Source organism: Calypte anna, chromosome 10 (genome assembly GCF_003957555.1).
Source record: "Calypte anna isolate BGI_N300 chromosome 10, bCalAnn1_v1.p, whole genome shotgun sequence".
In the NCBI taxonomy this organism is placed as follows: domain Eukaryota; kingdom Metazoa; phylum Chordata; class Aves; order Apodiformes; family Trochilidae; genus Calypte; species Calypte anna.
In genome coordinates, this window is record NC_044256.1 from 18,456,971 (window position 1) to 18,480,165 (window position 23,195).

Consider the following 23,195-nt stretch of genomic DNA (forward strand, 5'->3'; position numbering starts at 1 on the left):
CAAGAAGCCACTGCTTGTTGGTCTCCACCTCCTTTTGTGTTTGGGAGGTGATGTCCCAGTGCTCCATCCTGTGCAAATGACCACATTGAGCCTGGAGCTCCCCTTGGAGCTGGGCTTTATTGCTGGCAATGATGCAAAACACAGAGCACCTCATATCCTTTGGGAGGGAGAGGGTCTCCTAAGGTGGAACAGCAGTGTAACCCTCACTGTCCCCAGGGTTTTATCATCCTGATTTGCACTGCCAACATTAGAGCTCTGGGTGAGGACTGAGCTGTACTTGCTGAGCTGCAGACTCTTGGGTTTGACAAATATTTAGTTTAAATGACAACACAAGAAAGTACAAGCAGCAAAGAACTATTAGAGAAGATTTAACATCCTTTCTTCCCCAGCTCTCATCCCAGGCGCATCAGGTATAGTTTTGTCACCAGGGGAGTCAGGAGGAGAGTGTGGCACCCCCAGGTCACTGCTGGCACCCAGGCTGATGCCACCTCCGGGGACATCAACCCCTGTTCTGGTTCTGAACACCCATTCTCAGCAAGATTTGCAGAGATTTTGTGCCGGCAATGCACCAGACACTTAGAGATCGGCCAAATGGAAATTAAGAGTTGTAAGAAACGCTTTTGCACCCCAGTCCTCCACGGGATCTCTTTTCGTTTTGAAGGGCAAGAACGGGAAGGAAAATGCTGCGGTGTCGGAGCAGTGTCCTGATATTGCCACCTCGTGGGCCCTTGCAGCAATAACCAGGTGAGCTGGTTTGGTGTTTGGTGGCACAGGTTCTCCAGCTGCCTCCTCACCCCTTGCAGCACGACCAGCCCGTGTCAGGCCAGAGGAGCATCCATCCCTTCCTTTGTTAGCAGTAAAAGCCTCTCTGATATGTAAAATGGAGAAATCCAGAGGTTTCTCTTTTCCCAATACCATCTTCCAAAGCTGGAATTTGTCTTTCTGTCACTAACATTCAGCCCAGAAGGATGTTCAGCTGCAGGCTGATGATCTATGATTCCATTGCCATGTGGAGCTGCTGGGACCCCTGTATCCATCAGAATGTGGGATGAACCTCATAAGCTGTGGCTCAGCTCTGACATTTGCTTGGAATAAATCCCTAAATGTAAAATAAAAATAAAAATATTACAAACCCCTTGCCCACAAGAAATGGAGCAGCTGTATTTGCAGTCCACAGTGCAGAGGTGTGGTTGGTGCTGGTTTCCAGCTCAGGTTGGCCAGGTCAGGGGAAGGGACAAGCACCCTGGCTTCCCTCTTCCATGGATTTTATGCCAGAGCAAGAATCAAACAAAAATGGATGAAACATTCTTTTGGTTGCTGAGCAATTCCTCCTTTAAAATAGCAAAGGAACTAAGTTGCATACCCTGATAAGAGGTACCACAACCTGGTAAGACTTAATTTCTGCTTCCCACATATTCTTCTCCTGGAAAACTAGGACTCCTCCTGCATTGTATGCAGCCCACAACACAACAAAAAACCTTCCCCAGACGTGCTAGCACTAGAAAAGCCTTTTAGCAGCTTCCTTCTGCTTTTTGTTGTAGAAAGCAAACACACAAATCTTCTAGGAGCTCTTCTAGGGCTCAGTCAGGAATAGCACAAAACCAGGGCTGCGATGCAAGGGTCAGGCTTGCCCAGCAACTGGAGGTGAACCCTGGGGTCACTGCCACAGCTGCAGGTCTGTTGGCCTCCACTTGTGACTACCCTGGCCCAGCCCCAGCTGGGTCCCTCCCTGTCTCCTCACTCACATAATGGGAACTTTCTAAAGGAGCCTTTCCCAGGTCCTGCTGCTGCCTTTGCTCCTGCCTTGGGAACTCATTGGCTGGGTTCAGTCTGAAACTGCTGGTGCTCAGGGGAAAGGAGTTGTCCTGGCTACAGAGTTCATCTTGGAGGCCAAGCAAAGCTTCCTTCTCCTCTTTGGAAAGGGCTGATCCCCAGTATCACTCAACTACTGTCCTTTTCCTCCTCCTTCTTCTCCTGGGGCTTTTTATTTTTTTCTCTAGCCTTGCTACTGCTTAGTTTAGTGATTCTTGGTGATGTCAGTTCTGTTTAAACTGTTGCTGTGTCACCCCAGCTATTTCACTCCAATTTTTCTCCTTCTGTTCCCCTTTCTCTGCTGGCTCAGCAGCCTTCTCACAGGAAGGTGGTTGGGATAACCACAGCTCACCATTTGCCTTTTCCTGGTACACTTGGCCTTGGAGCTCAGGTTTTAGCATCAGCAACCCAGGCTTTGCTGCCATTTTGAAGAGCAAAGAGGGCAGGAAGAGAACTGCTTGGAGAACTGGCTCCAAAGGGGAGGGATCCTTTCCCAGAGAAGCCTCTCTCAAGGGATACATGCTCAGTTTGGGCAGAGGCAAAGGCAAGTTCAGGTGAGCATCCTGCAGACAGAAAATCTCATTTTCCAGGGAGGATTTGGCCCGGAGTCAGAGGAGGAGGAAACTCTGAGGCTGTGCCCTGCTCCTGATGGCTGAGGAATGCAGCTCCATGCTGCCCTTATCTAGTTGAGGTCTGGATCCAGTTCTCATCAGCATCATGGGAAAGGCTCCTGTGAATTTCAGGGGGAATTTACTCATCTGTTTCACTGCTCAACTCTTTTTCAGACCAAGTTCTTTTGTGCTGGGAAAAAAATATGGACTTTTCACCACCTGAAACAACTGCCTGCAAGCTGTTCCTTCCCACCCGGGCTCAAAGCAGAGAAATATTCTATGGCTACAGGGCCATGCTTCTTGCACTTCAAAGTCTCTGTGGATAGGGTTTATAGTTGTTATTCCACTTAATGTTTCTGACTTTGAAATGATTATGGGGTCTCCTCTGAATGCTTTATGGGGTAACAAAACTCCAGAAGAGCAGGGCTCTTTCCAGCTGAGTAAATAGAAGATATTTTCATAAATCTTCAGACTATTGGAACATCAACAACATTATCCTACATGGGTTGTTATGTCTTTGTATTTGCAGAGTCATATGTTGAAGCTTAGACCTGTGCTTTCAGCCTTGTCTTCTATTAAGCAAGAAACTTCAAGTAATCCCCCAGAGGGTACTTCAGTTACACAAACTCTCAGAGCCCTACTTCAAGTTCTCTGTAGTCAGCTTGGGTGCAGATTAGATTGCTTTGATCACCTCCATTTCCACCACTGGGAATCCCATTCTTTGACAAGGGATTAATGTCAGGGCTTTACCTCCTCTCTCTGCTGTGTAAGATCTTAACACATGGGGATGACAAGCCAGAAAGTGGAACTATGTTTTTTTTTCCCTGCAGCAGTCTTGGTTTTCTGGCCAATGACTTCTCCTCTCTCCCACTATGTCCCTGTACTTCGTGAAGTTCCTCCTCTCATCAGTGTCACATCAAACAGTTCACACTTCAGCAGGCAAGGGTACTACCTTAGGAGTACTTGCAAACACTGCTGCTACTACAGGTTGGAGCAGAGATAGGACAGAGAGAAATCTCTGCTGAAGAGGTTAAGCAGCAAAGCAGGTGACCCAAAACCTGAGAGGGAGGATGGCAAACACAGGCTGGGCAATGGGAATCCAAATCAATGATCTGAGGCTGAACCAAGTTCCTCACACAAGGTGTGCCCAAGCCCTGCAGCACTGAGCAGCTCCCTGCTGTACACGAGTGGCAAAAGCTGCAAGTGATCCTGGCAATGCTCTTCTGCCCCCAAAATGTGTTTCAGAACCTCCTACCAGAGGGATTACCCTGGGCTGCTGATTTGGGATCCATGTCTCAAGCTTTTGGTGCTGGCTGCTCTCAGAAGTGGGGGGTGATGGCTCTGGCCCTGTTTGGCAGCATCCAGAAGCCAAGTAGCTTCATGCAGAAATATGGAGAGAAAATGCTCCCCACTAAAAAGCTGCAGAGAGCAGCCTCTAAATGAGCCTTTCACATTTATGTCTGCAAGAAAAAAAATGTGTGATGGGTTGGCCAAGCCCTCTCTTGACTTTTCTTCTCCTTAGCCATGAAGCTCTGCTCAGGAAAGGTCAGCTCCTTCTCTGTGATGCTCAGCACTGCCAGGGCCACCTTGCTGTCTGATGCACAGTAGTTCCTCTGTCTCTAGAGGGTGAGCTTCAGGTACGGTTCATACACTTCATGTCCAGAAAATCCCATTCTCAGAGGGAACACAGATGTCCCATGTGACCTTCAGCAAGTCCAAGGTGTTTATCCTCCTCCAGGTCCCATCTTGGGCAGACAAAGCTCAAACCCTACAGGCAGGAAACAAACCCCTGACTCCACATGGCACAGAGAGAGCAGGGGGGAGCCCATAAAACTGACAGGGAAAAGGGAACAGACATTTTTACACTTGGGATATGACCAAGATCAGCCCAAGATTCATTCTTGGCTCAGGAGCTGCTCCAAGCAGAAGGGTTCTTGAGCCACCAAGCCAACTCTCTTTGGTGTTTCCACAACTGGGCTATGCTCTTATTCTCAGCATGGACTTTCCTTTTGCCTGCTGGTTATCTGTTGTTCTTCAAACCCACAGCTGGGGGAAGTGCCTGTGGAGATGGTGTTTTTCTTTCTAAATCAGCAAGTTGTGGTGTTTTGGTTTTTGTTTTTTTCTTTTTTATTCTTCACAGTTTGCAAGTCATTTGTAGCCAAAACTCACATATCCCTGGTTTAATTTGTTTTCCATCTACTTTAATCTTACCCATAAGCTTGAAAAAAAAGCTGAATCAGATACTAAAACCAAAGAATTCTGCTACAGTTCATTATCTGGGCTGAAACACCTTCCCTTCTGTTTGCCCACAGGAGGAGATGGTAAGTCAGAACCTCTGTGATCTTTCCTGCCAGGGAGGCAGAAATGAAGAGAGTAAGAAATAGGGAAGAGCTTTTCAGCTGATACAAACCAGCACAGCTCCCTTGTTTCCAGCTTTCCTGCTTTTGCCAGTGAGAGATCTGTGTCCCAGTTGTCTCAGTGTGCTCAGGATGAGCCATTTAGGAAGGAACCCTGCTGGGTGATAGCACTGCAGGCTGTGGATAAACATCAGCACTCCTGGGGAAAAAAAAAAAAAGAATTCTCTCTGTATTAGCACATTATTCTAACATTCCTCAAAGACATGTAACTCCATAAGCAGCCCTAATATGCACAATAAAACCCCAAAAACCAATGACACCACAAGGTGGGGAAAACAAAGAAACCTTTACATAGATACCTGTTTTTAAAAAATAATTTTTATTGTGTGCAGCACAACAGACCAGACAACTTCTGTCATTAAAAACAACAACAAAAAAGATAACGATATTTTAATTATACAAACTGTCAAAATTAATTCTGGGGAGTAAAGAAGGGCTGTAAATCAAATTCAGAGTGGATGGGGAAATCTGTGTGGTAAACAAGTACAGAGAAAGCATGGGACATATGGAAAGGAATATCTGAACAAAATACAGAGAAATTAAATGGAACAGAAGAGTTTCTGCTGAGTCTAATAGACTAAAATTTCATTTTCACTCTATAATTCTATCATAAATGCTTTGGCATGGTCAAAGTGACAGCGAGCCAAATGCACAGGGTCAAATCATCCAACCAGGACCCATTTTGTGAAAATGATCAAAATACTGCATTAGAGGCTGGCATCTGTGCTCAGACACTTTACCTGCACTTGTTTGGCATTTAAAAAATGTTAAGGGCATTAAATAGACTGAAACTACTGAAATACCATGACATGAATTTATTTAGCACATTCACCATGACCTCAGCTTCTTGTTTCTGAGTCTCTACCAGTAAAAAGTGGAAAATGAAAAACATTTACCTCAGGGAATGACAAATCTGACATTAACAGAGGACATGTCCAGTCTCATCCCTTCATCATCTCATCATCAAAGGGTCTCATCCCTTTGGCTGGCCATGACAGTAACTCTCTGGAAGGGTCTTCCAGGGCCTTCCCTCCTTCTGTACCCCTCATTGCAATGTGATGTAGTTTTCTGGTTGTTTTCTGTGCTTAGACTTCATCTTCACCTGCAGGACTTTATTTTCTTCTATGTTCTTCTGTACTCACTCAAAATCTGCCACATTTTATGCTTGCATGTATTTATCTGCCTTTTGTTCTTCCTTTAGGACCCTACTCTCTCACTGATTTAAAACAAACAGGTCTTGTAATCAGGTTGGGTAACTCAATCCAAACCTTTTCCTAGGCAAAACTCCAGTGGAGTTAATTGGCTTCAGTGGGAGTCTTGTCCAAGTAGGAAGGGCAAGATTTGGCCTCAACAAGACTATAAATTCCAGGTTTAGAACTCAGTAGTTGCTCAGAGGTTTGCTCCTGTGACAACATCATGCTTTGTGTTTCCTTTCCTGAATGCCTTTCCTCCTCAGAGCAGGAACACTTTTTGGCACCACAATCCAATGATAATGCCCTGGCCACCTCCCAAACCCTGTCAGGTCTTGCAGAAACCATCACTCCCTCCACTGCTCTCAGAGGGAGTGTAAAGCCTCCAAGGTTTCTCCACTTTCTGAGGAAAGGCCACTGCTTTCAGTGAGTACTTCCAACCAACCCCCACTGCAGTATTTCAGGTCTCCTCCACAGCTATGGGAGGCAGCACACTGCACTACAACCACCTGAGAGAATTCACCCCTCTCAGCACTGCTCAACTACAACCACAGGCTCAGGATTCCTGTCCCACCACTCCAGGTGTTCCATCCTTCTCAGAAGCTGGAGGCCATACTCCTTTCTCAGTGTAATTCTCTTTGTGGTAAGAAAAAAAAAATTAAACATTTGGGGTATTACATGGTCCAAAATAGAAGTAAAAAATGAAACACAGCCTTGTTCAACAGACCATATATAGAGATTTTCACCCTGCCAGACTCTGTAACAAAGTGCTCCTGCAGTCTCTTGTAACTGCACAGAAAACAGTTCATATCTGAGATCCCAAACACTTCCCATTCTTTCCAGTGCTTCAGTCACTGAATTATATCCCTCTTTGCCAAGGAAATCTTGAGAAAACAAGTCACTCATATAGAGCTTCCTGTAGGTCACCAAGTTCCTGCCTGAGCAGCCTGAAGGGGAAAAGAGCCTTTCTGAACTCAGAGCTCTGCACCAAGGCTGTTCTGGCTGTGGGACCCCTGGATTTAGTTCACCAGGTGATCTCAGCTCCTGTAGAACCCCGTGGAGAGCCTCTCACCTCTAAAACTTATGAGAAACATCATTAATGACCTTGTGAGCTGAATGCATCTGGAAATGAGACTGGTACCACCCTATTGGAAAGGCTCAGGCCCTCCTTAGGAAACTCCTGGACTAAAAACATGGTTGCACTTTGAACAAAAGTGCAGAACTCAGAACAAAAGAGCAAACTTTGGAGAGGCACTTTTGGTAAGAGAGGCTGATAAGACATCCACTGCTCCTCCACTTGTTACAGCACAAACAACAGTATGTGGCCTAAAGTCATGTACTCACATCCAAGTTTGGCTCTAGCCCATGTGATTCCTGATTTTCAAAAAGAGCAGAGATGGAAATACAGATCCTGATATCCAGTGTGACAGTCCCAAGCTCCCTCAGTGCCCAGCTAGAGGCAGTGAACACACAGGAACCACAAAAGAGAACTTAAGACTCATTCCTGAGAAGACCATCCCCCATCACAAGAGAGGAATGGAGGGCATTTATTTGCAATCATCTGGGTTTCAGATGTGTCAGGAGCAGGGGGTGCTGGGCAGCTTTGAAGACAACCAAGAAATGCAAAAGAACCTGTGAGAAGACCCAATTTTCAGTCACTACCTTCCCTCCCCACTGCATCTTCTGCTCTAACACTGGGCCAAACTGACTGAGATTGAAGACATTTGGGAAACCTGGAGTTCAGTGGAGAGCTAGGGCTGAGTTTTGCTATTTCAACACTGACTTCCTTGACAGGTAAATCTTAGAACACAATATTTGAGCTATCATACAGCATATTTTGGAGAAACATTACACTTCTACAGTGAAGTCAGCTCTTCATAGGCAAATACTTCCTCCACATTGACTTCCACTGGCCTCCAGGCCATGAAATCTAACACAAAAAACCAGCCATTCTGATGGCTTTTTAAACTGAAAAGTAAAGACAAAAATGCTCATCACTCCACATCACCATAAAATTTTTCCCACACTGAGTCATTTTGTTTCCTCGTGGAGTTCACACTACCCACCTACCACAAAACATCTGTGAATTAAACTGTGTGGTGAAACACACCTTGTGTCAGGTTGAAAAAGAACTTTAGAATCAATGGGGCACTCGATGAGCTGACACCTTTTGAGCTTGTAGAGCACTGTCAGAGTGGAGCAGTCAGTGTGTCCAAGCACTTAACAACAAATCAGAAACTGGGCCATTAACACATTTTGTTAGGTTATGCAATTTTCCCCTCCCCTCTAAACTGGGCTTCTTTCCAGGCCCAGTAGCCAACAATAAATCAATCACAGTCTCTCATAAGCCTTTAGACTTAAATTCTATCCTGTAGGTTGGGTTAAAAACAGAGCAGAAATCACTGTGGGAGGTGAGGCAGGAGGGAGCTAGTGGTGAGTGCTGTTTAGGAGATGTTTGCTTGACCCACAGCCATTCTTGTTGCCATTCTTTGTGAGCTCCTCTTCATTGTCTGTAACAGAATCTTCCTCCTCTTCATCACTCCGGTCATCTTTTAAGTCCTAGGGAGAAGAAAGCACTGTGAGCATGTTCTGTACTTGCTGTTCACTGTCAGATAAGTTACTGGATTGCCCTTATCAGTGTAGTGCAGACCTAAAAAGGCCTACAGGTGCCTTTTATTTCTAGTGTGAACTGGGTTCTTGGATCTTTGCAACAATTTTGAAAAAACATCCGAATCATTTCCTTAGTCAGGTGCCCCCCTTTGCAAATGCAAAATGAAGAGATGGTGCAAAAAAAGTTCTAGAACATGGAACTTTCTGCTTTCTTGGGAATTCCCCATCATCCTCTGAAGAAAAAACTCTGTCCTTCATTTGCCACTGAAGGGGACAAATGAAAGGAGAGCTCTAAGCACACTGAACAATATCAAAACTGCTCCCTCCCCCCAAAACTGGAGGCTGACATCCCAGGAGAGGCCACTTAACAACACTTTATTTTTGCAGAACCTGATGTTCTTTACCCAAAATTTCCTCCATGACCTTGAGCCAGTCATTTGACCTCTTCTGGCTCATTTCCACTTTCTCTTGTGAAGTGTTCCTGTAACCCCTGGGTGCTGTGGGATTAATTAACAATTGGGAAGTGCAGGGAAGATGAAAAGAATATTGGATAAAAGCTGAATATGATGAATACACTCACCCAAACATAGGAGCTGAGAGGCTGCCTTCTTCTGACAGGTGTAAACTAAACAGTGACCAGTTGTGCCAGCATCTCCTGCTATGAACTTTTTGCTTCAAGACACTTAACTGACCCTAAAAGAGCCTTTCCTGATTGATGGTGTATACATCATCTCAGCTTGCAAAGGGGAGGCCACATCTCTATACAGCTGTCATATATAAATTGGGTATGTCAGGGAAGTGCCAGGGAAGGGGGGGATGTCTGCTCCATTAACAGGGGTGAAAGGGGGTCAGAGAGACAGTCTGCCCTTAGGAAAATCCCTTCCCAGCTCTCCAGAAACAGCTTCTAACATTTGGCAATCATGCTTCATCCCCAGACACTCAAATACGGCACTTTCCCACCACACAGTGAGGACATTGTGTCAATCCAGAACTACACAGCCAAAGCTGGGGAGAGGCAAGACAATTCTGTGCTTTTTTGGCACATAAAATAAACCACTACCCTCTTGTTTCTCAGCTCCTGCCATAACCCTACAATGTGTTTAGAAGTTTGGTTCAAACAACTGAGTCTTTGGCATTAAACCCAAAATCTCTACTTCCCTTTCAGAGCTTCCAAGAGCAGTGGCTGCTTATGGAAGGACTTTGCTTACAAACCGATGACCCAACTCAGCTGATTCACTGGTGTTCTAAAGGAATGAAGTAAATGCTTCCTTCTGCCTAAGTGGATGACTGAGAAAGGAAATCAGCTCAAAGCAGGCACCTAAGAAACTTTCCCCCCCTCCAGCAGTTCCCTGGATGATTAGCAGCCAACACTGGTTGTCCCTTCCAGTAACTTGGAAGGTAGGTCTGATACCCCCCTAATACCCTCTTGTGTTGGAAGAGATGGGCAAATCATTCCCTGTCCAGAACCTCCTCATTTAAGAGCCCACACACTCAAAACCTGGAGCTTCCCTATTGCTGGGGATCAAAAGCTGAGCCCTCACACTGACCCATCCACACTTGGGTATTTTGTTTGTTAGTTGGCATGGTGCTGTGGGGTTGATGGCTGAACTTGATGATCTTTGAGGTCTTCATCAACCTTAATGTTTCCATTAGGATTAATGGGAACTCCCACCATTTAACACAGGTAATCTGCTGCCTGGACAGCCACACCAGGCACCACTTCATCATGGATGAATTTATCTCTTTGTCATCTGTCTGGACCTCGACCAAACAGGCACAGACCACATGTTCTTCCTGCTCCTGGAGTGATGGGCCAAGGTCAGAGATGAGGCACAGAAAGGAGAAACCAGTGGTGTTCCTGCCCATCCTCTATCTGCTCTTGGAATGAACAAACAACTTCACTTTTTTTAAGCATCAAATTCATACAGAGAAAAATAAATAACAGCTCAGTAGCAACTCATCCAACTGCAACCTCACATCCCTTTGTATTACACTTGTAGTAAACTGTATAGGACCAGAAAGAAAATCAGAGCCCAAGCTCAGTCCCATACAGAAACAATAAACTTCCTGAAGATTTTCTTTTGCCTTTTCCCTAACACCACACAAGGGGTATCAAAACAAACAAATCTTACTGTAAATATTGTAAAATAAACTTGGCATGCCATCAGTTAAAGAAAAGGAAAGACAGCCTTTCCCACACAAACAATTTATGAGGTTCTGCCTCTTTCAGATCACCTCTCTTGCTCCTGGTAGTTTTTGCCATTTGTAAAAGACAAATATTGAGGCTGGGGGGAGGCTTAGTAGGGTTTTTTGCCACTAGAAATTATTCAGAAAAAACAAACAAACAAAAAACCTACATTTAAATGCAGTGTCTGATGCAGGACTTGCTAGACTCACTGGAAGTGCTCTGACCTTCCCGGAGCAGTCCCTGGCTGGAAGTGCAGGGAATGCCATGAGAGGAGCACTCTGGTGCTCACTGTGAGATCTGAGTCAGTGAAGTTCCTGTGTGCAGATCCCAAATACCTCCCTGGGGTCCACAGAAGTTGGTGGTGCTGAAGCATCTGCTGAAGGAGAGCTGGAAATCTGCTTTGCTGGTACATGGCACTGATTCCTCTTTCCTACAGGAATGAGCTGGCATTTCCAGCATGGAACTGGAAACCAGATAGGATTTGCTTCCCAGCCTTCCTGCTGTCAAGCTGGATGCTCTGATTAAAGGCTCTACATGCAGTAATTAAAACACATGTGAATGGTTTTTTTTCCCAGTCCAGTAGAAATCCCTGCATTGAGATAATGTCTTACATACTTCAGAGCAGCAGGAATTAAATAGCTTTGTAGTCTGAAGCAACCATTGCAAATTTGCTTCATTTTAGGAAAAAGTAATCCTCCTGAAATCCTGATGTTAATCACAAAAAAATGATGCTAAATAAAATGTAAATTATTATATTTTAATCATGAGCTTACTTCCTGAACATGTGCCTCTACAAATCCTTGCTTCAGAAGATTCTGAACGTTTTGTGTAGCCTGTTTAAATGACAGAACTTTAATAGCAATAGCTTCATCTATAACTAGAAACCCAAACAAATCTCTTTGCAAACTGTTCAACAAACCATTACAAAGATATTACTATAACCTAAGTGAAGTTTGTGCCTCTTAACTTTGACCTTCTAAGAATAACAGAAAATATAACATTTCTAGGATCTCCCCTGCTTGAGTACCAAGATGTTTTCTCTGAGACCCTCACATCATATATTAGAGTTGTTTTCCACCTCAAAGACTCTGCTCTGACCATCCTTGAACACCACCAGATGAATACACAATCAGAAACACCAGAACTGGCAAACTCTAAATACCACAACTGAGGCCACCATTAATACTCAACGGTTTAAAGGCATCAGCTGCATTTATTATCCTTCAGCTGGTTTAGGGTAACAAACTGGATGTGTATATTTTATGTTCTGGATGACTGACCAATTTCATCTTTCTAAATGGATGAATGGTTTCAAGGTTTATGAGAAGCAACATTAATGCTATAAAGTCTGCAAGAGAGCCATTTGTAGTGAAGCCAAAGCCGCAAACTTTTTATAATCTTTTTTCCTTTTGTTTAACCCTTCCACCTGCTGCTCAGTCTCTCTCTTTTAGTTAAATGAACCATATTTGCTAAGGTAGTTTTGCCTTCTTGCATTTCATTGCTATCAGAACATGTACCAGTCAAACCATTAGCACCACATCTTATTACGTGACCAGTCAGGGAAGTTCCAAGAGACTTCACCAAGGAAAAAGTCTTCTTGAAATGAAGAGATGAGCAGACTTCCCAGCCCACTTCCCAGCCTCTTGTAAGCAGAAAAACATTGGTCAAGTCTCCATCTAAACTAACAAAGAGTTTACTCCTAATTGTGGAAATATGGCTCTCCATAAGTTGCTCAGAAATCACTTTCCTCTTCACAAGCTCTTGGTGCTGCACTGGTTGCTGCTGGGAACACTGGGGGATGGAAGGGGGATGGGGGTTTCCTCTTCCTGTGTGCTGGGGGTACCACCTGAAGCTCCCTGGTGGAGAAGCAGGACTGGGCACACACCACCCTTCTCTCCTGCTCCCCTCAGCTGGGCACATGGCATCATCTTTGTCCATGGGCAAAGGTTACAGTGGGGCCAGAGCTTCCCATCTGCTGTGCAGGTGTAAGAGTGGGAAGTGTCAGAGCAGAGGGGAAAGCCAGCACCAAGCAGAAGGACAAAGAGGCAAAAAGAAATTCTAGCAATGTGAGTTGGTCTCACCAGCAGTGAGAAAACCTCAGCAAGAAGCCTTCTGCTTTCTCAGGAGGAGAAGGGCACTTGCTCACCAACACATCATCAGCTCAAAGGGGCTTACTGCAGGGTGTCAAGTCAAGGTGTCAAAATGTCAGCTATTCCTACAGTGACAGCCTCCAAAGCAGAAACAGCCCCTGAGACAGCATGGAGGAAAAGAAAAAGAATATGGCTAAAAGACCCCTGAGCAGAGGATGTGTCTTCAGTGAGGATGTCTCTGCCCTGAAGTTGAATTGCTACATATTTTCATAAATCAGTTTCCAACCCAGCTTTCCCTGGCTGTCCCTGACAAAGGCACCTGCTTTTTAAGTGCCATGCCCTAAAACTCTGCTGGCACAATGAAAGCTGCAGTGCAGTGTCTGCTTCACAAAGTGATGGTGTCAGTTTGGGATACAGAGCTGGGGGAATGGCCTTTGGTTGGGTTTTCAGCCAAGAGAATGAGAGGATGGAACAGGGACAGCCAGGTCTCTCAATAGGGCAGCAGGGTTAAGGACATATATTTGGGCCTTTTAGATTAAGTATTAAATTAATTAAAATTCCCAAATCAGCTGTGAATTGCCTCTATGTATCTTTACCTGGTATAAGAAATCCAGTTAACTGTGAGCTGATTTTGGAATTTTAATTATGCTTTTTCCTAATCCAGTGAAATTTAGATTTTTCTGGATTTTCAGATATTTATTTTTATCCTTTAGCCAGAATTTCCCAAATCTTCAAAATATCCTGCATTAAAATCAGAATGTCCTAAATATTAGACCTTAATTCTACCTCAAGACTATTTTCATTTAAATATCTGCCAACATATTGACCAGATCTTGACTTTTCAATGTAAAGACAATAAATTCCACAGCACCTGCACATCTGGAAACAGCTTGCAGTGCAAAGATAAAAGCTATTAGTCAGGTCAGCCACCAGTGACTCAAAGAAAAAAGAAAAATAAGAGAGATAATAAAAATTCAGTCCAAGTTGATAGAAGGGGGCACTTCTCTAACAAGTAATACTATAAAGTTGATGAATCTCAGAGTTCAACATGTTGGATTAAACATCAGTAATTCAGCTCAGCTGACATACGGCTTAATAAGTTTTACTTTCCTGTGGAGACTAAGAAATGTACATTTGGATTCAAGAAAACACTTCTATATTTCCAGCCTGGAAGATTTTATTGGAAAATTTATTTCCCTTTTCAGCTTCTATATGCTAAGCAACATAAATAAAGTTGATATTTAGTGGAGGATGTGCTGTTGGACTCTGTTTTGCAGGTTTTAAATGAAGATGCAGACTCTCTAGATTGTATTGGACATCTTGTGGCCAGAACTCCTCTTATTTAATCTCTCTCTTCTGTGGAATACCCACATCCCCAAGCTTTCCACTGGGAGTTTTCAGAGGGAACTCAGAGACATTGTGTGAAAAAGAAATTAAAAGTTACACTAATTCCACAGATACTGAAAAGAATAGGTTGCAGATGTCACCATCAGTACATGGCCCTGATTCTGATTGAAGGAGTAAATTTAACCTCAAAAAAAAAAAAAAAAAAAAAAAGTAAAAATCACGTGTGTTGTCACTCAGCATAGCACACCTGTAACTGGAGCTGTAATCCCCTGGCTGTTCAGAAGAAATAAATCATTATTTACAGTTAATCAGGTACTCTGTGGTTTCAATGAAGTCTGCTTGCTGTGTTACTGAAATCCACTACCTAAACCTTGCACTTGTGGCTTTACAGTAATGTCAAAAGCCCAGGAGGTACTGAGTGAGTCAGAATGTCCCACTGCTTTTTGAATTATTCCAATTTTAAATCCACAGCTGGCAAAGAAACAAAGAACAATATAATAGGCATTTGATGCTGTTCTCTAGAGTGAACTTTTTTTTACCCTAGGACAGAACTTGTGTTAAGCCACAGAGTTCAGTGGTATGAACTTTTATCAGAACATGCACTTTTATTCCTTATGAATGCTTTTTTGGCTAGAAAACAGCTGATCAGGCACTTGCACTGTTCTCAGTGAGGTGTGATACTGCACTTAAGGTGAAAGTTTTGAAACAACACAGCTGCTAAGGGCTATTCCTACAGAAGCCTTCTTAAACTAACCCAAAACCTCAGAGGTGCCTGACATTTCCATGATTATATTCCTTACCTAATGTGCCCATTAAGGTGCTCATTTCTCTGTATTTATTGTCAGGAGACCCTGCATTCCTTGTGTGAGGTATTTAAACACCATCAATTTCATTTTCAAGTCACACACCTAACAAAAAAGTTCTTCTCACTCCACATTCATACCACAGTACTGAAAATCCAAACACTTTGATATCAAGGCTGGATATAGAATACCTTAAGTAGCACCTAATGAGTAAAATTGCTCAGATAGCACTAAAAGTCCCCGAGATGTGTGCTGAAAGTCACCTGAGAAGGGATGGGTCTCTCAAAGGGTGACCAACCCCATCACTGCTGGGATGATGGCTCTGGAACACAGGGAACTGCTCCCTGCAGACAACACTTTTCCTCCCCTGATGAAAGGGAATCATAGAATCATAGAATTGGCTGGGTTGGAAGGGACCTCAGAGATCATCGAGTCCAACCCTTGAACCACCATTGTGGTTGCTAGACCATGGCACTGAGTGCCACATCCAGTCTCTTTTTAAATATCTCCAGGGATGGAGAATCCACTACTTCCCTGGGCAGCCCATTCCAATGCCTGATCACTCTTTCTGTAAAGAAATTCTTTCTAATATCCAACCTAAATTTCCCCTGGCACAACTTAAGACCCTGCCCTCTTGTCTTGTTGAAAGTCGTTTGGCAAAAGAGCCCAACCCCCCCCCGGCTCCAACCTCCTTTCAGGGAGTTGTAGAGAGTGATGAGGTCTCCCCTGAGCCACCTCTTCTTTAGGCTGAACAACCCCAATCTTGAGCTTGGCACAGCTTTACTTAGGTGAGACAAATCCTACCCTCACACACCCCACACCCAACACTGCCTGATCAGAGTGTGTAGTAAGGATTACAAAGCACTCCCAGGTCCCTCCAGGGAGCCATCTTTTAGGTACAAGACAGCAGAAATGATTTTCTCAATTGATATTAATCTATCATTAAGGAGCTCTACACATCAAGCTGTCTTGCTTTCAATTGATTCAGCAGATTGCAGTCCCCCTGTGAGCCCCTCTGAGAGGGTGAGAATTACTCACCTCATAACAAAGTCACAATTCAAGCCTCCACAGCATGAACTAAAAAACAGTAAGTGAAGGAGGCATCAAAAGTTCTGCAGAAGGCCTGGGCTTGGCTCTCTGAGTTGATTTTTTGGCAAATGAAGAAAATAACTACACATGCACACTATTAGGGAGTTTTTATGTATGTGTATATATATATAAGGCTAGAAACTAATGGAACGTTTCATAAATATCCTGCTAGAAAATTAAAATATATGAGCAGTGAGCAGGGGAAGCCAGAAAAACTGTCAGCAAATGCCCTTCTGTGAACAGCAAGGTAAATCATTTTTTAAGCAAAAACTTTACCAACATTTGTCTTTTATCTGAATGAGGAACTTTCACATAAAAAGAGTAATTTACCTCAGGGATATACTAAAAAAAAAAAAAAAAGAGTTGCCTTGTGCCAGACATCCAGGCAGAGAGAGGGGCAGGAGTGCTTGCTTGCCCAGATCCATGGCTGGGGAAAACCAACACAATCCCCTTGACTTCATATTGAGCTGTGCTCATTTATCCCAGCTGAGAACCTGGCCCTGGCTCAACCCTGCAAACTTCATCAGAATTCCACCTACTTTTGATTTGCTGTTCTTGGAGGCACTGGGCATCTGCAGCTCCACCGAAGGCAAACTTGGGAACATGGAGCAGACTTTTATTGTGGCACACGTGAGACCTGCAGAGTCCCATCTGCAGGCACAGCTAACACAGGAGAGGCAAAGGGGCCATCCACACACCCACCTCGTTGGACTATGGCCAGAGGATTGAGTCTGCTCTTGCACAGTCCTGTGTGTGCACAACAGGGCTGTGGAAGGGGACTTTGTCCTCGTGCCCCCACCCCAGCACACCTTCACAAGCCCATTTATTCCAATCAAATGTCTGGAAAGATTTTCTTCAGTTTCTCCTTAGTTCTGTTTGGTCACAACCATCCTTAAGTTTTCCAAATTTTACCTGATTTTTACATCATATTCCAGGTGTTGTAGAATTACAGATATTCTAAGCACAACTTGTTAAAATAAAATAAAATTTTTCAAAAAAATCAACATTCCAAAGAACATTTTTGCTCTTTTAAAATCTGAAAAGTCTACTTTAACACAACCTACCTCCCTGCATGTCATGATTCAGCTGGAGTAAAAAGCAGAGACCTAAAGAACAATCTGCCTTTTCACTCCCAGTGCCAGGAAATGAACTGGTTGAGGTGAGGGAGACCAGAGAGTGCTCTTGGATTGGCATCCAACATTTGTGCAGAAGAACTGGTGGCTTTTCCCCTCTCCCAGGCTACAGACATTACTGAGGTCAGCCTTGACTTCAACTCCCCAGTGAGAGAAGGGCTCCAGAGCTCCCCAGAGTGCACACAGCAGCTTTTCACTTCCCTGCCTATCCTTGTCAGTACCAGCAAGCCTCTCACTATTTTATGCTTTTCCTCTGCCTGTCTCTCACCCCTCCTCCTTCAGATGAATTTGGCAGCATCGAGGGAGATATGAAGCCAGGCTTTGGCCTTTACTAGATTGCTGTAGCAGAATGGGAAATAGGGAGATGAAAGAAAGTCAGAAGAGGAAGTAATTTCCCTTTTGTAAGGCATGAGCCCTCGTGCTGCTGACCTGGCTGGCAAGGTCCCATTCTCCAGGCTATTAAAAAGCTCATGTCCCAAAGGCAGTAATTTGAATCAACTGGGAAGGCTCCTGGATAGGCAGGTTTTCACCTCTAAGAGGTAAAACTTTAATTTGTCCCATTTTGTTCCCTTAACAAGCCACCCTCATGCCAAAGTCTGCTGTAAATATTTATCTGCTGAGACTCAACACATTCAACTTATTTTTAACCCATTTTCCTTTAAAATGGGGGAAAGGCTCTCCTGCTCATCCAGTTCAACCTGCTTTGTGTTTGTGCTAAACCTTCACTAAGAGAACTCAAACTTCAAGGCATAACATCCAAGTGTCTTGGCCCTTCCCAGTCTAGAAAGCAACCACAGAATCCCCAAGCTTTTCCCACTTCCCAGTCCCACAGAGTCACAGATTATCACAGATAGATTATCACTATCCTCTAAAATATATTACTGCTTTTAAGGTGACTAATTGTAAGAAAGGCAATTTCTCTAGCCTGTTTTATCTGTTCCCCAGTAGCCATTGGTGCAGTACAAGCTGAACAAAGTAGGTAAGTAAAAGAAAACAAAACTTCCTTGCCTCTAGTTTAGGAAACTAAACCCTGTCCTCTCCTGAACTCCTGCAGAATGACATTTTTCTGAAATGAATGTCTTCTCACTGAATGTGTTAATTCTCATTAAATTTCATTTTCTGGTTATAGATGTCCTGAAAATAGATGTTTTCACTGCTTCAGGAGGAAGGAAAAAAAAAAATCAGCTGAAAGCCTGACTTTTTAGGAACCCAATAAACTGTTGTGCTTGCCAGAACTGAATCCATGTTTCGTTTCTTGCTTCATTTTCATATCCCAGGAACTGCAGGGTGTATGGAAGCAAAATCATGGGCATGAGCAGGGTCACCTTATGACCCTTCACAGCTGAAGTTAAAAGCCAGAGCTTATCAGCTATCATTTATTATTTATCACCAACAATAGATCCAATTCTGCTCATCACAAGGGAGACTTCAAATGTAATCTCTTTACATAGAGATTACAATGGAATGAATCATCATTCCTACTTGTGTTATATAGATGGGTTTTTTTCTTTCCTTTCTGTAGTTTTAAAAGAAGATTTCTGTGTAGGATTAAATATCTCCAGGTACTGCACAGCTCAGTGAGAAAGTGAGCACTGCTAACAGATCACACACAAAAAAAGAAGAAGAAAAACAATAAAAAGGGAAGTTCTGAAGAAGTTGAGGTGAGTCTGAACTATACCCAGCTAAAGGCATCTGTCAGGAGCAAGCTGTATCTCCTCTGGGAGCTGTAGAACTGCATTTAAAAACTTAAAAGAAGGGTTATAAACAAGTTTCTAAAGAGATAAATTTGCATCAAGAAAGATAAAGTACCACAGGCCAGCATCTCTGCAGGTGTAAGGGTTGTTACTCTATAGTGAGGGCATGCTTTGGAAATCATCTCTGTGCTCCAAAGGACTTTCAGGCCCTGCCTACACCTTAATATTAAAACACATCAAGTATTGTGGTCCAGTTTTAGGGATACAGTTTTAGTAGCATAGCTTCTTGTGGTACAGAAAAGGGAGTCACTGATTTAAAAAGTCTTTATGAGGTAACCACTGTACATGGCAAGGACTCTGCTGGCACCCCAGAATCAGTTTATAAGAAAGAATAAAGGAAAAAAAGTCAACTTGAACTGGCAGAGATTGCAAGAGAGGAAGCCTCAGACAGAGCTAAATGCTGAATTAGAAGGATGATTGCTGGAAACAGCAGAAATATCATAACAAATATTTCAAGGATCTCATTTCAAGCCTGAAATAGTATTTTCTTACCATTTTCAGCTCCCCCCTACTCTGTCATTAGTCATTCTTTGAGCATGACCTCTCACTGTTCCTTTGGGAATTTGGACCAAATAAGGAATGAACAAACCATGGACAAGGCTACACCCAACCAGAATCTTCTCAAAGCCTTCTTACTGACTGCAAAATACCAAACAAACAGGGAAGGCACAGAGGTGGCATCAACTACTTTTTTTTTAAAAAGCATGACAAGTCCAAAACTCTGCTCCACAGAACTGCAGGGGCTTTTCTGCTTCAGGAAGAGGAAAGAACCATGGTGAACCAACTAAAACAGCACTACAGGCTGGGGACAGAGTGGTTGGAGAGCAGCCAGGCAGAAAGGGACCTGGGAGTCTGGATTGACAGGAAGCTGAACATGAGCCAGCAGTGTGCCCAGGTGGCCAAGAAGGCCAATGGCATCCTGGCCTGGATCAGGAACAGCGTGGCCAGCAGGTCCAGGGAAGGGATTCTGCCCCTGTACTCAGCCCTGGTGAGGCCACAGCTTGAGTCCTGTGTCCAGTTCTGGGCCCTCAGTTTAGGAAGGATATCAAGGTCCTGGAGCAGGTCCAAAGGAGGCAACCAGGCTGGTGAAGGGACTCGAGCACAGACCCTATGAGGAGAGGCTGAGGGAGCTGGGGCTGTTCAGCCTAAAGAAGAGGCGGCTCAGGGGAGACCTCATCACTCTCTACAACTCCCTGAAAGGAGGTTGGAGCCAGGTGGGGGTTGGGCTCTTTTGCCAAACGACTTTCACCAAGACAAGAGGGCATGGTCTTAAGTTGTGCCAGGGGAGGTTTAGGTTGGATATTAGAAAGAATTTCTTTACGGAGAGGGTGCTCAGACATTGGAATGGGCTGCCCAGGGAAGTAGTGGATTCTCCATCCCTGGAGATATTTAAAAAGAGACTGGATGTGGCACTCAGTGCAACCGCAATGGTGGTTCAAGGGTTGGACTCGATGATCTCTGAGGTCCCTTCCAACCCAGCCAATTCTATGATTCTATGAAAACTGCAGCTGACGACTCCTAAACACGAGTGACCATTAGTAAGAAGCTCATTGCCTTAGCTTGAAGACAGTCTGGTGGTGATAAAACAATTAAAAGAGAAAGAAAACGTATTCTTGGTCACAGTCCAGCCCATTAAAAACCTGCTGTTACCTTCTGCCATTGATGGACTTTGCATCAGCCCTGAAGTATCTGAGTCATGTGGACACCATGCCCGTTTCCTACAACTTACACATATTTTTCAAGATTCAAAGCACTGTAGTCTGAAAACCTTAACTCAGTGTGTAATGGTTTTAACATCTATTTTACATCTTAATTTGCTGCAATCACGTGGCTCTAAGCTGCTGTCATTCGCTCCCTTTTTCTGACCCTGGAAATAAAATGTTTCATCTCCATGGGATTTTCCTGGCGAGATACTTCAAATCAGTGCATACAGCCATGCTCCTCTATATGTTTTTTCAATTTTCCTAAAATATTCTCATATGTGCAGACATGATGACTAGACATGTTTCAGTGGTGCTTGAAACCTGATACAAGTGGGTAATTTAACCATGTAATTGAACAATATTACAGAAACACACGGAGTTTCCTAGCAACAAAAGGCCTTGGCCATCAAGATGGCAGCCAGCAGCAAGCATTGCAATTGCCTGACCTAACTTGAAAAGAAATTACACTGAAAAATGTCCTTCCTCTCACAGCAGAACTGATCTAAGATACACAGCTACAGGTCTGACCTTGAAGGGCTTTTCTTACATTCATTTATCTTGTGTACAGGTTCACAAATTGTCCTTTTGAGGGAAGGACATTTGGGGTTCCTTCTTTTTTTTTTTGGAATTTAATATTTTTTTCCAGGAGTATCTTTGATTTGAAAAATGTAGTAATACTCCTGTCCCCTTAAGTTTACCCCTATAGAAAATAAAAAGCTGCTTCATGCAAAATAGCTGAGTCCAGCTGAGCTTTTTGATGCAGAATTCCCCTGTTAGGGCATTTCTGGAAGGCTGGGCCAGGGGAAAGGTGGCACAAATCCCTGGAGACCAGAGTTGCTCTGTGCTTCCATCTCCAGTGCCAGAGACTCCCATGGCTGAGAAAATAGGACACAGAAAGAAAATCATCTTCCTTCTTGCCTTCTTCCTCATTTTTATTCCCCTCTATCAGCAGTATTTGGGAGGAGGGTAAGCACAAGATTTTTTAGTGCAAATTCTTTTTTTACTGAAGCTTGTGACAAAGAGTGGAAAAGTGACACCCTGGAGACTTGGGCACTCCTGTTTACATTCTCCACCTTTCATGTCTGACCCAGACAAGTCTTTAACCTGTCCTTCAACAAGGGACAACAATACTTCCTACTGAAAATAAATATTCAAGCCTATTGACTTCCAGTCTGATGACATGGTTCAGAAGGACACAGACAGGGGAGGGATCCTGGATGGATGCTAAGAGCTGTGAACTGCTCCTCTCAAGTTATTTTCACTGGTCATCCCAACAACCCAGGGTGTCTCAAGGTCCAGAGGATACTGAAAAAAAATCCTCTGCACCTCTGGGATGCTCAGAGCTTCATTCAGTTAAACACCAACATCAGTCTCTATTCCCAGTTACATCATGACTCCATTTTTCCATCTGAAGTAGCTAACTGTTGCTTCAAGAAAAATGTCAAAAATTGCCTGTTTTCTGAATGAAAACTTAAAAAGTCTTGGGCAGAGAAACAAAACCCTTCTAATACAAGGGTGGTGGTGTGCTGGTATTTCACTAAAATAGTAACAGCTATTTGTGTGGAGCATGTCTAGAACAAATATGTGGGTATAAAAACACTGCCTTGCCAACACCATTCTTTTCAAGGTTGCCTTTCCAGCTCTGGAGGCACTGGCTGCTTTCACAGCCAAGTTTGCCACTGCTATGGAAAACAGGCTGCAGATGCAAGCCAGCTGAAGTCATCCAGACTGAAAAGGGCTAGGGCTGCTGCTGCTACCACTGTCAAAATATTGTTTGGAAACAGCATTCTGAGACAGCTGTATAAGGAATCAAAAATCCATGGTAAGGATGCAGGCTCGATGCTTTCTCATTTTTTAGTGATGAGTAATAAAGAGGCTCTTATCTCAAAAATAAAACATTTCTGCCCCTTACAAAGGCATATAAGCAGGCAGGGAAGAATGGCCTTATATAGCTGGCCTAGAGTGTTCTCTTTGCTGTACCTGAAGACCCTTCTTGCACTGTGCTCTCATAACCTCAACCAATGCAGATGCAGAAGGATGCCAAAGGTTTTCTCTTTGCTCAGCTGGAAGGCAGAGGGGTGTCCCTCTTGAGTTTCTCAGCAGAGTTGTGTGAGAACAGCACAGAGACAAGGCCAAAAATAAAATAAAATAAAATAAAAAATAAAAAAATAAAAAAATAAGAAAAAAAAAAAAAAAAAGAAAATGAGTAGTAAAACCCTTCAACACTCAATAAGCCAGGTCAGAAATAATTCTGTAATTCATCTAGCAGAGGTAAATGACATGCAAGGAATACAAGCTCTTCAGTGCCTAAGGGAGCACAGTTCTAGAGGCAGAACAAGGCAAACTATTCCTTCCATGGATTTGTCCCAGGGCTGAGTTTGTAGCTGCAGCTCTCTTCTAGGGAAGACCCTGTGTCTCCCTCTGATACCCAGCTGTCTATTTGCTTAA

General features: G+C 43.7%; 1 protein-coding gene across 1 annotated transcript in view; it reads right to left on the minus strand.

Annotated features, from left to right (window-relative positions):
- Positions 1 to 8,457: 8,457 nt before the first annotated feature.
- CERS3 (ceramide synthase 3) overlaps positions 8,458 to 23,195 on the minus strand; it is a 47,814-nt gene continuing 33,076 nt past the window's right edge. Inside the window, exon 11 of the mRNA XM_030456657.1 lies at positions 8,458 to 8,589. Coding sequence (XP_030312517.1) covers positions 8,458 to 8,589 — 132 coding nt within the window. The remainder of the gene's footprint in view (positions 8,590 to 23,195) is intronic.